The 16,650-nt window shown below is 49.3% G+C and overlaps 2 protein-coding genes across 7 annotated transcripts in view; one reads left to right on the forward strand and one right to left on the reverse strand.

Moving 5' to 3' along the window:
- The first annotated feature begins 1,730 nt into the window (after positions 1–1,730).
- On the forward strand, positions 1,731–9,375 carry LOC111147796 (GTP binding protein 2). 3 transcript variants are annotated; one of them, XM_022504034.1, is made up of 12 exons: positions 1,731–1,931; positions 3,656–3,682; positions 3,963–4,147; positions 4,489–4,597; positions 4,780–4,977; positions 5,277–5,451; positions 5,612–5,831; positions 6,245–6,380; positions 6,516–6,574; positions 7,124–7,295; positions 7,721–7,885; positions 8,122–9,375. In XM_022504034.1, the coding sequence occupies exons 1-12, from the start codon at positions 1,746–1,748 to the stop codon at positions 8,296–8,298; spliced, it is 1,809 nt and encodes a 602-aa protein (XP_022359742.1). In that variant the 5' UTR covers positions 1,731–1,745; the 3' UTR covers positions 8,299–9,375. The 3 variants fall into 3 exon arrangements, with proteins under 3 accessions (XP_022359742.1, XP_022359743.1, XP_022359744.1); XM_022504035.1 differs by having other exon boundaries at positions 6,272–6,380; XM_022504036.1 differs by lacking the exon at positions 4,780–4,977.
- A 3,091-nt stretch (positions 9,376–12,466) lies between these two features.
- Positions 12,467–16,650, reverse strand: part of LOC111147574 (DNA polymerase eta) — a 33,264-nt gene continuing 29,080 nt past the window's right edge. For 3 of the 4 annotated variants that reach the window (XM_022503683.1, XM_022503682.1, XM_022503684.1), the window contains 2 exons: positions 15,718–15,887; positions 12,467–13,936 (listed from right to left, as the gene is read on the reverse strand). In XM_022503683.1, the coding sequence (XP_022359391.1) occupies positions 13,045–13,936; positions 15,718–15,887 (1,062 nt within the window). In that variant the 3' untranslated portion in view covers positions 12,467–13,044. Of the gene's footprint in view, positions 15,888–16,650 lie in introns of all 4 variants that reach the window. The other variant, XM_022503685.1, reaches the window with a different exon arrangement.

Below are 16,650 nucleotides of genomic sequence, written 5' to 3' on the forward strand. Positions count from 1 at the left end.
TCCGACCTCCATCCTTCTTGACATCTCTTACTGAGTTCCTCAGTCTCAGCCTCCAAGTAGCAATTTTCCTGGCTGGAGTTGACTTCTGCAGCATTACCTTCCTTTCGCTGAACAGGGTTGAAAAGAGAGAAGTCATGTGTGCTTTCAACCACTGAAGACCACAGAATTGGCTGGATCTGCTAAGCCCTTTTGCAGATTTTGGTTCTTCTGCTGCCACGGCTTTGGGGAATTATGCCATGTGGACAGCAACTAAATGATCAGTAACCCACCTTCCCCCTTGTAGTCTTGAGGGGAAGCCATGGACTCCACCAGGTCTGAACCCTTGAAAGGATCACCAGAGGTAGGTCACTGTCGTTGCTTCTAGTTTTCCAGGGAAAACTGAGGTCTGGAGGGAAGGGTCGTTTTACTTCTTGGCTGTGTGAGAGCATCTCGATGTTTGGGAAAGAGGGGAAGTGGACATACGGTGAGTGGTGAATCATGAGACAGCCATGGGGCTAGGAATTGAACCCTGGCGTCCTGACTCACAGCCCAGCAACATCTTAACTGCTTCTCCACTCTGCCTTTCTTGTGCACTCTCTTGTGCACTGGTTTCTATCGCTGCGTGAGTTTACTCTTTGTCGACTGCAAGGGCCCTAAAGAGCAAGAGAGATGGCTTGGCAGGAAAGTCAAAAGTCAGTAAATCCCTTGGGTTTTCGGCCAAGTTTCTATTGCCGGCTACTTCTCCCAGCCACAGCCCTAGCAGTGGCTGACGTAACCCGAGCCCCAGCCCCGCCCCAAGTAGGGACCAGGCCCCTCCTACGGACAGGGCTATTTTAAAACTAAACTCGTTGGGCTGGGATTGGTTCTGCTTCAAAACAAAGGGGAGGGGTAATACTCTCTACGGGCATCCTCGTAGCCCTGAGGCTGCAAGGCTGGTTTATGGGTTCGGGCCTCGTGTCTGTGGCACCGCGGTGTCTCGGGTTGCTAAAACCAGCCCCCGGAGGGTGCCAGCTGGTAATAAGGTAGTGACTACGGGGTAAAGGTGGCATAATCATCGCAACAATAACAGCTGTAATTAGGCTAACCACCATCTGCCTCCGCCCTGTCATTCGCCCTGACTCACCCCGACGGCACGCCGGCTGTCGGGGAAGAAACTGAGGCAGGGGCGGAGCCAGCCGGCTGGAGGGACCAGTCGCCCTGAATTTTGCAGCTCTTCAGGTCCAAAACCTGTTGTCTGGCATCTCGCTAAGAAGCCAAACCAAGGAGCGCCCACAAAGCTTGATTCTGATGTAAGCCCTCCGCCTCGGGTGACTGCGCAACCTCCAGGCCGTGGGGCTCAAAACTTCCCCCTAAGGAGGCCCTAGAAACAGACCCGCTTAGAGCGCGGAGATTGGGAATCAGACTACAGCTCCCTTAGGCCTTTGCGCGCAAAGGCGCGCTACTTGACTACGCCCCGAAGCCACGCCGCAGCCCCTTGAGCTGCAATGCGTCCTGGGAGTTGTAGGGCATCGGAGAGCTCATTTAAGGGAAGTCCCAGGCTTGAGGACTCTATCTCCCGTGGTGCCCCGCGGCTGTTTCTGACGCGACCCGGGGCCAGAGAAGGGTGGGGGCGTGGCCTGCGCAGGGCCCCACCCCGCTCTCCTCTGGCTGGCCGGACGCGGTGGTGGCAGTAGGGGCGGCGGCGGCAGTAGGGGCGGCAGCAGCGGTGGCGGCGGCGGTGGCGGCGGGGGGGGAGGGGCCGGGCGGGGGGCTGGTGGCAGCGGCGAATGGACTCGCGGGTATCGGAGCTGTTCGGCGGCTGCTGCCGGCCCGGAGGGGGCCCGGCCGTGGGCGGAACCCTTAAGGCTAGGGGGGCCGGCGGCAGCAGCGGCTGTGGGGGCCCAAAGGGGAAAAAGAAGAACGGAAGGAACAGAGGGGGCAAAGCCAACAACCCTCCGTACCTGCCCCCCGAGGTGAGCCCCATGAGAAGTGGCGGGTGAGAGCAAACCACTCTTTCCGGTCCCGGGACTCCAGGGAGGCGGGGCAGAGGGAATTGATACCCCCTTCCGGTGTCACAACATTGGAGGGGAGAGGAGAACCCTTCCTTCCGGTACCAGGACCCCAGGGAGGACCTTCTGTCTGGTGTCAGGACCCCAGGGAGGAAGAGTGGGGAGGGAGGATCCCCCCATTCTGATCCAGTAACCCCAGGAGGAGAAGTAGGGAAAAGGGATCCCACATTCATCCCCTTGGAGAGAGCAAAGTAGAATGCCCTGGCCTCATCCTTCTGCTGTAACAGAAGGGAGACTGCATCCTGGGATGAGGAAGCAGCAGAGTTTTTTAAACTTGTTCCACAGGGGAGGAGGGGAGTACTGGGGACAAGAGCAATATGTTCCGTCTCTATCCCTGAGTACACGTATGCACACACATGTAAAAACAGACACAAAAGACAGTCAGGCTTAAGTCCTTTTGCCCTTTGTCCTATGAGGAAGTGGGGATGGCTTCCCGCCCCATCTATCCCTATGCTATTTCATCCGTCTTAGGAAAGGAGGACCTAGGAGAAGCGCCTAAGCCAGTGGTTATCAAACTTTAGCATTTCTCAGAATCACCAGGATTGCAGCCTCACTCCTGGAGTTTCTGATGCAGTAGGTCAGAGGTGGGCCTGACATTCTGCATTTCTTACAAGTTCCCAGGCGGTGCTAATGCTACTGGTCCTGGGATCATGCTTTGAAAACCATTGGCCTAGACCATCATCCTTGTACCACTTTTCTGAAGCCACCTATCCTAATTCTTCACCTTTAGCAAGTTGATAAAAAGGAGGATCTTTGCTAATGGGAAAAGATCTCCCTTTTATTCTATGAGGTAGAGATTATGGGTGAAGACCTGTTAGAGCCTGGGAGTCAGAGGGCCATGAAGAGATGGAATGATGACAGGAAGGAATAAAGAGACAGAGATGGCCAGGGAAGAGGAGTGCCAAAATGCAGGACAGGCAGAACAAGTAAATCTCTTATCCCGTTGCACCCTAGAGGGGAAGGCTCAGGCAACAGGTTTCTTCAGTGGTGGGTCACCTGATGGAGGGAAGATGTAGAGAAGGTCGTGTGGGTGGATTCAGGTTTTCAACTGAGGCATGTGAATCTGGTTTATGGAGTCTGTCCCCTTTGTTGCATTTCCTGAGTTTCTTCTCTTCATCTCAGCCCCAGCTTTGGAGCCCTGCCCCTCATTTTACCTGGGCTCATTTCTCATCAGGCTTATAGTGACCAGTGCTGACCTCACCCTTTGGCCCCGGTCCAGAACCTCTTGCAGCCTCTTACTCTTGGTGACATCAGCTAAGAGGGGTGGGCAGGAAGGAAATGGTGTCTCCCAGACCAATGGCAAAGAATGACCTCAGCAACCCAGGGCAATCTAGACTTCTGGGGACAACAGTTTGAGGCCCCAGGGAGAAGGAAGGTGTGATCTTACATCTAGAAAGACTATACCACCAGTAATCAAAGAAAGGAGGGACTGGGTTCTGTTTCTGGCTCACATGGGTGACTCACTGGCCTTTCCTTCAGAGAGGTCCTTTGGGACAGAGTAGAGGGTTTATGTCTGAGCAGGTGCCTATGAGGTTCCTGCTGTTAGCTGCCTGGGCCTCAGCAGGAATCAGAGGGATGTAGAGGTTGGTCAGGACTGTGCGTCATAACTGCTTTCTGTTTCTTTTCAGGCTGAAGATGGAAACATCGAATATAAAGTGAGTCTTAGGCTGGGGAGGGGCAGGTTGTCCTTGCTGGTATGGGGTGATTTTTTTCTGAGATCCTTCCAAACCCATGATATATAGGGATATGGCTCAGGGTCAAGGCTCTGTACCTCATTCTCTTGGAGGGACACTCACTGTTAGAGGAGACCAGGGATGAGGGGGTTTAAGTGGGAAGGGAAGGTTCTGATCCTTACAGCAGGATAGGTGGGGAGCCTGTGGGTTTAGGAGGAGCATCTCTGACTCAATTTTCTTATGACATCTCACCTGTCCTAAGCTGAAGCTGGTGAATCCATCTCAGTACCGCTTTGAGCACCTGGTGACACAGATGAAGTGGCGGCTCCAGGAGGGCCGTGGAGAGGCCGTCTACCAGATTGGGGTAGAGGACAATGGGCTGCTGGTGGGGCTGGCTGAGGAGGAGATGCGGGCGTCCCTCAAGACCCTGCACCGGATGGCAGAGAAGTATGTGTCCCATTCCTCCTTGGTTCTCTTCCCCTAACTCTGGAGAAGGCCTGTGAGTCCCAGTCACCTCGGGCCTAAGGGGCCAAGGAGAGCCTTTCCTCCTGCTGTCTTCTTTTGACAAAGGGCTGAAGTAGGGAGGGCTCCTCCGTATTGGACCAAGGCTTTTTTTGATTTAAGATTTGTTTGTTTAAAAGGATGTGGGATAGATTGGAGCATGGTAGGAAGTGAAGTCTGGTGTTGGGAGGTGTAGGAAGGCCATTGGGTTCAGAGCGGGGTTGGAAGGTGGGGGTGGCACGGGAGAGTACAGGTGAGATGTGGCAGCCGTGGCCTTGCTGTGACAGGGTCGGGGCAGATATCACAATTCTCCGGGAGCGAGAAGTGGATTATGACAGCGACATGCCCCGGAAAATTACCGAAGTGCTGGTACGGAAGGTCCCTGACAACCAGCAGGTGAGTGTACACCCTTCCGTGACCTCTCATGCCCTTGCTCCCCAGGAGGGTCCCAGGCCCAGGAACCTGGGAGCATGTCCAGGTTATTATTTGGTCCCCAAGGACTGTCAGTGCCTTTAACTCACCCATCTGTGGAGAGACGTAAGGGATCGGAGCCCTTACCTCTCGCAATTCATCCACAGTTCCTAGACCTCCGTGTGGCCGTCCTGGGCAATGTGGACTCAGGGAAGTCAACTCTGCTTGGAGTCCTGACCCAGGGAGAGCTGGACAATGGGCGGGGCCGGGCTCGGCTCAACCTTTTCCGTCACCTGCATGAGATTCAGTCTGGCCGAACCTCCAGCATCAGCTTCGAGATCCTGGGCTTTAACAGCAAGGGAGAGGTGCATTGCAATCAGCGGGACCCAGTGGGGCCAGACCCCGAGGATGGGATGGTAGTGGTGAAGGACAGAGCCCGAGGGCAGAGTGCGGAGACTTTCTGGAGTAGTGTAGAAGACGACCCTGAGGGCAGTGAACAAGCTCTGTCCCCTTAGAAAACACATGGGGAACCAGCTGGATTAAATCAGATTCGGGGCTCAGGGGTAGGAGGCAGGGTCACCCAGTGACTGGTTTAGGTCCTGGCGACTCTTAAAGGGTTGGGGAGGCTGGCAGGGGACACTGAGAGCCCTGGGCTCTGGGCCAGGTGGTGAATTACAGTGACTCACGGACGGCAGAAGAGATCTGCGAAAGCAGCTCCAAGATGATCACCTTCATCGACCTGGCAGGCCACCACAAGTACCTGCACACCACCATCTTTGGCCTCACCTCCTACTGCCCCGACTGTGCCCTGCTCCTCGTCAGTGCTAACACTGGGATTGGTACGATGCACTGGGACAGGGATGGGGCTGGAGGGGGTGGCTGACTCTCTCACCCCAAGGATCCTTGAATCTGAGAGGCAGACGAACTTTCCTGTTCCCTCTGCTCCCACCCACATTCTCACCCTTCTCCCCTGCTGTCCGCCCCCCTTTTCTGAGGCAGCCGGCACCACGAGGGAGCATCTGGGGCTGGCCCTGGCCCTGAAAGTGCCCTTCTTCATCGTGGTCAGCAAGGTGGACCTGTGTGCCAAGACCACAGTGGAGAGGACAGTACGCCAGCTGGAGCGGGTCCTCAAACAGCCTGGCTGCCACAAGGTTCCCATGCTGGTCACCTCCGAGGATGACGCTGTCACTGCGGCTCAGCAGTTCGCCCAGTCACCCAAGTGAGCCTCTCTCACTCCAGAGCCCTGATCCGCGGGGAAGGCCACTGTGTGGCCAGACCAGTTCTGGCACATTTCTGTGGGTTTTCTAGGGTGGGATTTTGGGAGGGAGTCTGTGCTAGCCAGCCTGGAGGCTTGCTGGTGCCCGGGACCCAGGAGATGGAGTGTTGTGCCAGGCATTCGCTGTCTGCCTTGGGCTCTGGGGTGAGCCTCGTGAGCCACATTCCTTGGCTGGCTCACAGAGAGAGGACTCAGAGCTCCTGACAAGGTTAGCAGCTAGGAGAGAGGTACCCCTGCACGCTGTCCCCTCTCCTGCCCCGGAAGCTCCCCACTGCATGCAGGGAGCTCTAGCCTCCGCTTCCTGTTAGAAGCTTCCTCATCTGTCCATTCCGTGCCTCCCATGCCTCCATCTACAGCATCACTCCTATCTTCACACTGTCCAGCGTGTCTGGAGAGAGTCTGGACCTGCTTAAAGTCTTTCTGAATATCTTGCCGCCACTCACCAATAGCAAAGAGCAGGAGGAGCTCATGCAGCAGCTAACGGAGTTCCAGGTAATTGGCCACCTGAACGGGGCATGAGTTGGACAATGGGGAGGGACTAATCCCGATAGCCCTGAGCCTATTTAGAGATTTTGGACCCGCCTGCCCTGTTTGGCTGGCTGTTGGTCGCGCTTCCTTTGGCTGCAGGTGGACGAAATCTACACAGTACCAGAGGTGGGGACAGTTGTTGGAGGGACACTTTCCAGGTGAGTTGCTTCGCTTGCTCCCCATCCCCTTCAGCCCTCACATACCCCTACACTCGATCATGGCCTTAAGGAGACCTTGGAGTTGTACAGAGCCCATCTAAACGATGTGCCTGTTTCCGGATCGGGCTTTCACCGTGACAGGAGCTGGAGAAGGCTAGACTGTTGACTCAGAGGGAAGAAATAGTATTGGTGTGAACTCAGAATCTCCAGGCTCCTGGGGGAGAAGTGTGGGCCTTGAGCCCCAGTTGTATTCACTTGATGTCATTTCACGTCGGGAAGTGAGAGATCTGTTAAGACTCTTTTCAAGGCGTAGGGTGTGTTTAGCGTCAAAGCCTTAGGTCCCTCTTGCCATCGCTACTGGCCTTTCTAGGTATGAGCCATTAGAATCCAAAGCTTGAGCTAGGGCCTCCTCCCCAGCCTACTTTTCCCCCACGGAGGAAGTCTGCTTAGAGGGAAAGACTGTTCTGGGTGACCCTCGCAGAGAAGCAGGTGGCGAGGGTTGGGGCGAGGGCTGGACTGATGCCGTGCCACCTGCCTTCTGGGCTGCAGCGGGATTTGCCGTGAAGGGGACCAGCTGGTGGTGGGCCCCACGGATGACGGCCGCTTCCTGGAGCTGCGGGTGTGCAGCATCCAGCGGAACCGCTCTGCCTGCCGCGTGCTGCGAGCTGGTCAGGCTGCTACACTGGCCCTTGGGGACTTTGACCGCGCACTTCTTCGAAAGGTAAGGTGGGAGGATGGGTTGGAGAGGGAGCACAAAGAGGCGTGCCTGGGAGACTGGCTGCTTGAATGAGAAGCACCTAAGACGCTTCAGAGGAACTCAGAGGGAACAGTCTCTAACCCAAGAAGCAGGTTATGTAGACTGTATGAAAAACGCTTAGAATACTCAGAATACTGAAATACAGAATGTTGTCTTGCAACCTGAATGTCCAGGAGCCTAGAAACACTAAGCATTAGAAAGAAGGGTTAGAGGACATGGGAGGAATAAGGAAGGCTTCTAAGTGGAGAGTTTTGAGTATTGGCTTCTGAGGTCTTTGTGTTTAAAGCCCTAGAGGAAGAGGGTCAGGAGCTGGAGAGGTTGGGATGGTGGTGGGGGGAGGAGAGACTAATGCAAGGTTTGCCCTTGGTCCCGGGGCTATGCCTCCCCAGGGCATGGTGATGGTGAGTCCCGAGATGAATCCCACAATCTGCTCAGTGTTCGAGGCAGAGATAGTCCTGCTGTTCCATGCCACCACGTTCCGGCGAGGCTTCCAGGTGACGGTACATGTGGGCAATGTACGTCAGACAGCAGTGGTGGAGAAGATCCACGCCAAGGTGAGAGGGACCCAGCCATGCTGTTTTTCCAGGGAAAGGTTAGAATTCTTCTGCCTCCAGAAAGGAAGGAGGCCGGGCCCCAGACTCCCAGAGAACTCCCTGATCCCACAAAGGGGACAGAGCCCCACTCTGGGTGGGTAGAAGCCTGATTGGCCCCTGGGGGGTGGAGACCCCAGGCTGATAGAGAACCGGATGGAAGGCCCTGTCCGGGACCAGTGATGGCCTATCTGCTGCAGGACAAGCTGCGGACAGGGGAGAAGGCAGTGGTACGTTTCCGCTTCCTGAAACACCCAGAGTACCTGAAGGTGGGCGCCAAGCTGCTGTTCCGGGAGGGTGTCACCAAGGGCATCGGCCATGTCACTGATGTACAAGCCATTGCAGCAGGAGAGGCCCAGGCCAACATGGGCTTCTGAAGTCCTCCAGGCAGGCACAGCTCCACTGCTGTCCCTACAATATATAAGGTGACATCTGGCCACGCTGCCCGCTGTTGGCGGCTCTGTGTGTTAATAGGTGAGGGAGAGACCAGTACTCTGCCCCATGCTCCCTGCCACCTTTCTGGAGAGGTGCCAAGCTCGGTGTGGCCAGGGAGGGGCAGTCCTGAGGGAGAAGACAGGAGAATTCAGGGCAGTGCTTAGCAGCTGTGTGTCCATCTGGTTGGCTCATCGACCCTGGCAACCCCGTGGCCTGTCTACTGGAGGGAGCTGACCAGCGCCACCTTGACCCCACTGTCCAGACTGGGCATGATTCGCCGGTGCGGTCCCTCCACTTCAGGAATTGTCACAACACCTGGGGGTGGTCCTCGAGAACACACCTTTTTCTATACCTCTTCTCAAGGCCATGTAAGTTGCCCATCTCTACTTGACTGTGGATGAAAGACATTTGCTCCTGGCCATCTGGTGGCCCGGGGTCTGAAGAAATGGCATAGGGACAGTGCTCCCAGGTTGTGCTGAGACATGAGGTCTGTTCCTCAGCTTTGTCTCCTTTCCCTTCTTCAGTCAAGGGCCATTTCCCATTTCTCTGCTCATAGGCCCCACAGGTGCTATTTGTCATGCTGACCCAGGCGTGGGGCTGCCAAGCTCAGGTTTGGCGTACCGAAGGTCAGCTGCATGTCAATCAGTCTCGTCCCCTCCTCTGCAGTGATTTGTTGGTTTTGATGTTGAATCAAACAGTGTTTTACTTTCCCACACTAGTGACTGGGGACCTGACCCACAGCTCCTCATCCTGCCACCCCCTTACCCCCCGTTTCTGCTCCCATGTAAGTCCTCCCTCTGTTGCAGGGAACCTGGAGGAAAGGGAAAGATGTTGCCATATTTCCTACACTTTTAGGGCATGGACTCCCTCCTTTTCCTTTGTAAATGTCCTGGGTTCCCCGGACTCAGGGATTTGTTGGTTCAGGTTTCTCTGCATACCTGTGTGTATATATATGTGTACATTTATACACACACACACACACACACACACACACCTATATATTTAAATACACACATATATATTGTACAGAATAAAAAATGTTTTATTGAACATACTGTGCTTATGCTTAAGATATAGGCTCAGCTTCCAGAGCTAGATTCCTCTTCAGGATTAGACAAGGGAAACCCTAACACTGCTGAGCCCTGAATGGGGAAAGAACCCGTCTGGTATCTCATGGACCATTCTTCCTTTCCTCTCCCTCCCTTGCGATCAGTGTTCCCCTACTGTGACCTGGCTGTTCTGGCTTATTTGCATAGCTCTCAAATGAGCAGACTAGAAAGTGAAACTGCTCCTTTTTCAGCTGATATAAGTAACCACCCCCACCTTGAGAAGTTGGGCCCCAGCTGTGGTCACAGTGGTGAGGACTCCGCTTCGGTGCGGTGTCAGAGATTTGGAGATTGGCTTGCCAGCTACTTAAGAATGGATCTTAGACTCAGGGTAATCTGGCCCTCACGCTTTCCCTAGCAATGCAAGATGGCGAGAAGTGAAGTTTGCATAGCCTGAACTGGCTAGCTTTCTGGAGCTCTGAGGGCCGCCAGGCCAAACCTTAGTCCTTTCTTCCTGTTTCTGTATTCGGAGTACTGTCATGTTTTATGGGACTGCGTTTTGAGTACTGATCCTTACAAAAGAAATTTAATGATAAATGTGGCCCAAGGAAAGTCCCATGAGGCATTCTGTCTCCAGGGTATTTTTCTTTTCTTTTCTTTTTTTTTTTTTTAAGGGAGAAAGTACATGCCAGCGGGCAGCTGAGTGGGATGGGGGTGGGGGTGTGGACAGAGAGAGAGAAGAAAATCTTCCAAGTGGGGCCTGGCACAGGGCTTGATATCAAGACCCCAAGATCATGACCTGCGCTGAAATCAAGAGTGGGAGGCTTAACTGACTGAGCCACCCAGGCGCCCCTGTTCTGAGTATTAAAGTAATAGCCTCCCTAACTATTTCAAGCTCTGCTGTTTTTAAAAATATCAATGGCTTAACTTGCTACTGTAAGAAGCTTCTGGTTGAAGAACTTCCCCTTCCTCCTGTGTTGGGGACTAAAAGCTGTTTACTTCCTTCTATGCAGTTGCTGATAAACAGCTATGAGAGAAGGTTGTATTCAGCAAAATGGTCCTGTAGCTTTCGCCGGGCACTGACTTTTGCATATCTGTCTGCTGTCCCCTCCATAGGCTGATTACTGGTATGCTGGGGCAGGGGTAGCATTTTCAAGGAAACAGAAGGGGTGCTGCTGGTATTGTCGTTACTAGTTACCCATTCCCCCACCTGTCTTGGCCTCTGTTAAGTCCAATGAAACCAGAGTTTCTACCACATTGCTTTTCTATAGGACTCTTTCCAATCAACCAAAGTGTTCAAAATTTGTTCCACTTAATCTGTATAGTACCCGAAGGAGAGGTATTGCTTCATTTTAGGCTTTTTTTTTTTTTAACTTTTCACTGGATTAAGTAAGGAAATATTAGAAAATTATCTCAGTATTTTTTTTTTAAGACTTTATTCATTTATTTGTCTGGGGGGGTGCACAAGCAGGGAGAGCAGCAGGCAGAGGGAGAAGTGGGCTCCCCGCTGATCAGGGAGCCTGATGCAGGACTCGATCCCAGGACCTGCGGTCATGACCTGAGCTGAATGCTGGCGCTTTACTGACTGAACCACCCAGGCATCCCCTGAAAACAGTATTTGTTTATTTTTAAAAAGATTTTATTTAATATTATTTATTTGACAGAGATCACAAGTAGGCAGAGAGAGAGGGGGAAGCAGCCTCCCCGCTGAGCAGAGAGCCTGATGCGGGGCTCGATCCAAAGACCCTGAGATCATGACCTGAGCCAAAGGCAGAGGCTTAACTGGCTGAGCCACTCATGTGTCCCTGATAACAGTATTTAATAAGACATCTTTAGGAACCAATGAGCTATACCTTGCTACATTAATGAAACATTTAGGAGGATAAAAAGATACATAAAGCAGTCACCCTCCCCCACACCAGTAGCATGTACATTTTTACTCTCTCGGTCCTAGTAATCATCTAAAATTACTTACTACGCATGTTTCATCCAGTAAATATCAAGCACCTATTATGTGCAAGGCACTGGAGAATTCTTGCCTTCAAGAAACTACAAATCTAGTAGGAAAAGGGCCATGTACACATTATTCAACTGCTATAAGAGGAAAATATTTTTGAAGGAAGAAATAATTTTTTTGCTACAGTGTTTTTCAAATGCTACTCTCTTCTTCTTCAAACTAAATACAGACTCCCAATTTATAAGTAAATTTGAAGAGCAGTGGGTGAGGTATGAGAGGGGGGATACATAAACCATTCTTCCTACTCACTTCCCCCAACACCACCTAGTTCAGTTCATCTGCAGTTGGGTTCTCTATGTAACACAAGTTTTCCTGTATCAAAAAAGCTGATTTTCCACATAGAAGAACGCAGATTAAGAATACAGTATTATAGGGGCGCCTGGGTGGCTCAGTGGGTTAAGCCACTGCCTTCAGCTCGGGTCATGATCTCAGGGTCCTGGGATTGAGTCCCGCATCGGGCTCTCTGCTCAGCAGGGAGCCTGCTTCCCTCTCTCTCTCTCTCTGCCTGCCTCTCCGTCTACTTGTGATCTCTCTCTGTCAAATAAAAAAAAAAAAAAAAAAAAAAGAATACAGTATTATAAACATGGACAAGTGCAGAAAGCTACAGTAAACCCTAAGTTCAATATTCAAACATCAGAAGGTAAGAGATGAAGAACAGGCCAGTGACCCTGAAAGCCAAGCACTACCTCTTAAATTTGTACTTCAGGGTTTAAGGAAATGTCATTGCCCTCTACAAACCTGGCTGGCCACCGCATCTTCTAGATCAGTGTTTTTCAAACACCCTGGAGAATCTTATTAATGTACGGATACTGATTCATCAGGGGTAGAGGTGAGGCTGAAAAATTTCTAGTAAGTTCCCTGATGACCCTCAAAATCACACTCTGCCTAGTATGATTCTAGAGATGATCTAGTTCTGATCGTGACTTAACCAATCTAAACAGAGTTCCTGAACTGGTCTATTAACAATCTGATTCTACATTAGACCAATTGCAAGAGGTAGAAGGGCCAGTGGCTAAAACTGTGGCCATAATAGGATATTCTTGTATGAAATTCAGTATTTATTGAGCAGCTGCTGTGTACAGAGCCCTGCCCTAAACCAGTTACCACTTTAGGTCTTCACCTCACATTCTCAAACCTCAAATTTTGGTCAAAGCTATTATCTGAACTGCCCCTGTCGCAGAGCTTGGGGAAAAGTTTAAAAAATGTTTTTTCTCACTCAGCTTTTTTGTGCCATCTTTAAGCCACATACTCTAAATACATTGTCCTTAATCTCCCATAAATCTGTAAAGTTTATCAGTTGTACAGATGAGGAAAAGTGAGGAAAGTGCCTCCCCTAGGCTTCAAGGCCCACATATTTGTACTGACACTGCCTCCCTAAACTCTAATGATTAGAAACTCAAGCAGTTGTATCTCTGCAAGATAAGTCAGTTTTTACATCTCCGTTAGCAGTGGAATTGGAATCCATACATGTGAAGAGATGGGGAGTTTCAAGTCAGCATCTAACTGGACTGTTTCTCTTACTAAAAATTTCATGAAGTTATGGATTTCCTTGCAAAGTGAGCATATTTCCATCTCCTAGTTTACAGGTAAAATATTAAAACCCTGCAGCAAGCCTGAGGGCAGCACTAGTGTGTTAACGGCTTAAAGAATGATTCCAATGTCTGCATGCCCTCAGGCCTAGGGCGTTTATTACTGGAGGCTGAAGGGCTCTTGGGATTTCTTTTGCTTTGAGGAGAACTGGCAGGAACAGCCTCTGAGTTTGAGGAGTGGGGCTGCAGAAAGGATTTCTGTAACTCCAATGCAAAATGATAGTCCATGTGTTCCGGCATCTCCCATACAGGTATCAGAGAGCCACACTTCTCACAGGGTATTTGGTCCTCAGATGCCACAGGACTTGGGGTAATAGTTGATTTCTGAGCCACCTCCAGAGCAGAGCTGGAAGCTAAAGAAGCAAGCCTGCTTGGGCTGTTCTGGGCCAAATCCATCTCTGTAGGAGTTGTTTCAGAGGATCCTAGCTTCAATGCTGCTTGACAGACAGGGGTGCAATCTGGATACTCTGTTGGAAGATAGTTTGTTAACTGTTGAGGGCTAGACTGTGGATTTTGTGGAGGGAAGAAAACTGAAGAATTACTAAGCTGTTTCTGCTTTAGAATTAGACTCTTCTGCTTAAAGAAGGGCTCAGTTCCCGTAGCGGGACTGGTTTGGAAAGGTAAGGAGGCCTTGGATGGTGAATTGCTCACAAGGGCCTGGGTAGTGGCAGTAAGAGATGACAGTGAAGCTTCTTTGACTTTCTGCTTTTCTGCAGCTTTTTGGAAGAATGATTCCAGAGAAGTGGTTGGTTTATTAGTGGCTGTCACTGCTGAGCCACACTGGGTCTTAGCTTCTGAACTGGTAACTGGCACCTTTGGCAGAGAACTTGGGTCATTGCTCAAGAAGGTGGTGATGTCTGTGCAAGATGAAGGGGCAGAGGTGGAGAATTTGGTAGCACAGAGGAAGACCATTGTGAGGGGAGGGGACCTGTATAGAAAGTAAAGGAACAAGATTAGCACCAGGTCACAGATAAAATTTGTAAATGACTGGGATTGTGATTGTGCCACAAGAAGAAACTATTACTGCAGTGTTCTTAAATTTTAGGGCATCAGATTAATATAGATTCCATAGACCTGGACGAGGCAGAGAATATGCCTTCCTAACAAGTTCCTAGGTGATGCTGATGTTGCTGGCTCAGGACCACACCTTGGGAGCTGCTGACCTGACCTAACCAGGTCAGACATACAAAATGGATCTCCTGACAGCTAGGTATTCATAAGATATATCAGAAGATACATAATAGCAGTTGTAATTCAGGATCGAGGCAAGAAATTTTATTCAGGGCAACAAAATAGCTTTAGAATATTTAGACTGTAAGTCTCTTGAAAAAAATCCTGTTACCCATTCTGTTTTTATAAAGGGTACCACCTAACCCTCATTCAACAAACTTTCAACTTGAATTTCTAGAGAATGAAATCCCACAACTGGAATTACCTAACCTAGTCTCAGAAACATTTCAAGAAATTCAATTATGAAAATAATTATGTCAATTATGAAAATAATTTTCACATAAATTGTATTTCAGAAGGTAAAACATGCTTTTATATACAGATTAGTCCCTTAATGACGTAGAGAGTAAATGCCTTTTTAAAACTGTTAGGACAGTATCTCACTGTTCTCTGGTTTCTTGTTTTTGAACAGTCTTACAATCAGATCATTTGATGCTTCCCTTTCAATAGGTTTCACACTCCTGGTAAGTATTTGTTAGAGTCAGTTTCATATGAACACAAATTTATAAATGATAAATTTATCATTTAGTTCAGTGAAACTGTTTCAGTATTTGAAAATAAACACATGTACCAGGAAGTAGAAGCTAAACAAATTATTCTACACAAAGAACAAAGATTCCAGCTTTAATGACCCCATCATATTGTAGGTCTGCACGTACAACAGTAGTACCCACATAGTTAGATAAGCAATTAACTTAGGTGTTCAATGAAACTTTTGTTGTCTATTTATTTATTTATTTATACTTGAGTCGCATTAGTTTCAGGTTAAACTTTTATCATCTTCAATATAGATCTATAAATAAGCAACCAATTTATGTTTCTCACATAATTATATTTCCATTGTGAATTAGGAGTACTTTTTTCAATGTAACAGGCAATGTTAAATAAACAGGATTCCAATACTGAAAATCATTAATAACAGAACAATAAATGAACACATTCCAATGATATATTTGGTTATTTTTCATTACTAAATGAAGTGAAATTTAATATGACATTCAGTATTATACCAGTGGAGCTTGTGACTGAGCTGGGATGTTAAATTGAGATTATCAATAAATACAGGTCATTTTCATTTTCAAGTGTTTTAAGATAATCTTATCAAGTTTTAAGATAGAACAATCAAGTATTGAGAGAGAAGTTCCCAAATGTATTCTTGAAACTTGAGTTCCATACTCACACCTGCAACTGGCCCTTAGCTCTGATTGCAGCAAAGGCGGGGATAATATTGGTTTACTCTGCCTCTGAAACCCACCCCTGAGAACTGGAATGCGCCACATGTAGGCAAAGAATCGGTAGTTGAGCTGCCTTGTTTCTGGTGTTTCTATTGTGCTCTGCCATTCCTCTCTGTGACCTAGTAGGACCTACCTAGAGTCACTTCCAAGAACCTACTCTCTCTGGAAAGCTGTATACCCACAAATTTTAGATCAAGTCAGGGTATAAGTGTCTTTTGAGAAGACAAGCTAGAATTCGACTCACCAGTCAGTTTTGATTCCTGAAGTGTTACAGTTCCTGATGACAGCAAACGCATCACGGCTCATCTTGTGAGCATCATAGCGGGTAAGAGCACAGCAGCGGCGTGCGCTGCTGAGACGTTTGTCTCCCTGTACACGAATGATCACAGCCAACTGGGTGGCCACCCTGTCATTCTGTGGGTATAAAAGGATTGAGACCAGAACCGAAGTTATTGTGAGCATCTGGATTCTATATATTGAACTGTGTGAGGAGGAAATTAAAAGAACCAGGGTGACAGAATGGTTTGGAAATAAACATAATTAATACTTTAAACAGTGCAGTGACAAGGATCTTACACGTCCAGAATTACTTTTGGCATAAAGTCCTTTTAAGCTTAAAGACAGATGAATTTCCGGAAAGATAGATACAGATCCCTACTATGTTGCATTAGATACAAAGTGGGAAGAAAAGCCCCACTTTAAGGCTTTGAAAGCCTATGAAGCCTTATAAGGAGAAATGAGAACAGAGCGACACCTAGTGAGCAAAGGCAAGTAGGCCCATAAGAACTGGGATCCTCTCCCTCTCTAAGTGGCCCACCAAAGAACAAACATTCATCACCACCAATTCAGCTGACAAGGGGCAAACAGGTAGTTGTGGGTGATTTCTGACAGTACAGTTGTTGACTTGTAGGACTCGTAGATGTGGAAACATGAGAGAACATATCAAATAATACCATCAGGAAAGTAAAAAACCCCACAGAATGGGAGAAAATACTTGCGAATGATCTGACAAGGGACTTATACCCCGAATATATAGAGAACTCTTAAAACTCAGTAATGAAGAAACAAACCACTTCAAAAACGGGCAAAGGATCTTGACAAATTTCTCCAAAGAAGATAAGAAAATGGCCAATAAGCACCTGAAAACCACAATGAGATACCACTTCACACCCACTAG

The sequence above is a fragment of the Enhydra lutris genome, unplaced genomic scaffold, assembly GCF_002288905.1.
Source record: "Enhydra lutris kenyoni isolate GAN:26980312 unplaced genomic scaffold, ASM228890v2 scaffoldscaffold17, whole genome shotgun sequence".
NCBI lineage: Eukaryota > Metazoa > Chordata > Mammalia > Carnivora > Mustelidae > Enhydra > Enhydra lutris.

What these genes read in the sequence shown, in the direction of transcription:
- LOC111147796 (XM_022504034.1), top strand. Translation starts at nt 1,746, where the DNA reads ATGGACTCGCGGGTATCGGAGCTGTTCGGCGGCTGCTGCCGGCCCGGA. An exon ending in CTGCACCGGATGGCAGAGAA is followed by an intron (nt 4,148 to 4,488) that starts GTATGTGTCCCA and finishes TTGCTGTGACAG; the next exon opens with GGTCGGGGCAGATATCACAA. An exon ending in ACCGCGCACTTCTTCGAAAG is followed by an intron (nt 7,296 to 7,720) that starts GTAAGGTGGGAG and finishes ATGCCTCCCCAG; the next exon opens with GGCATGGTGATGGTGAGTCC.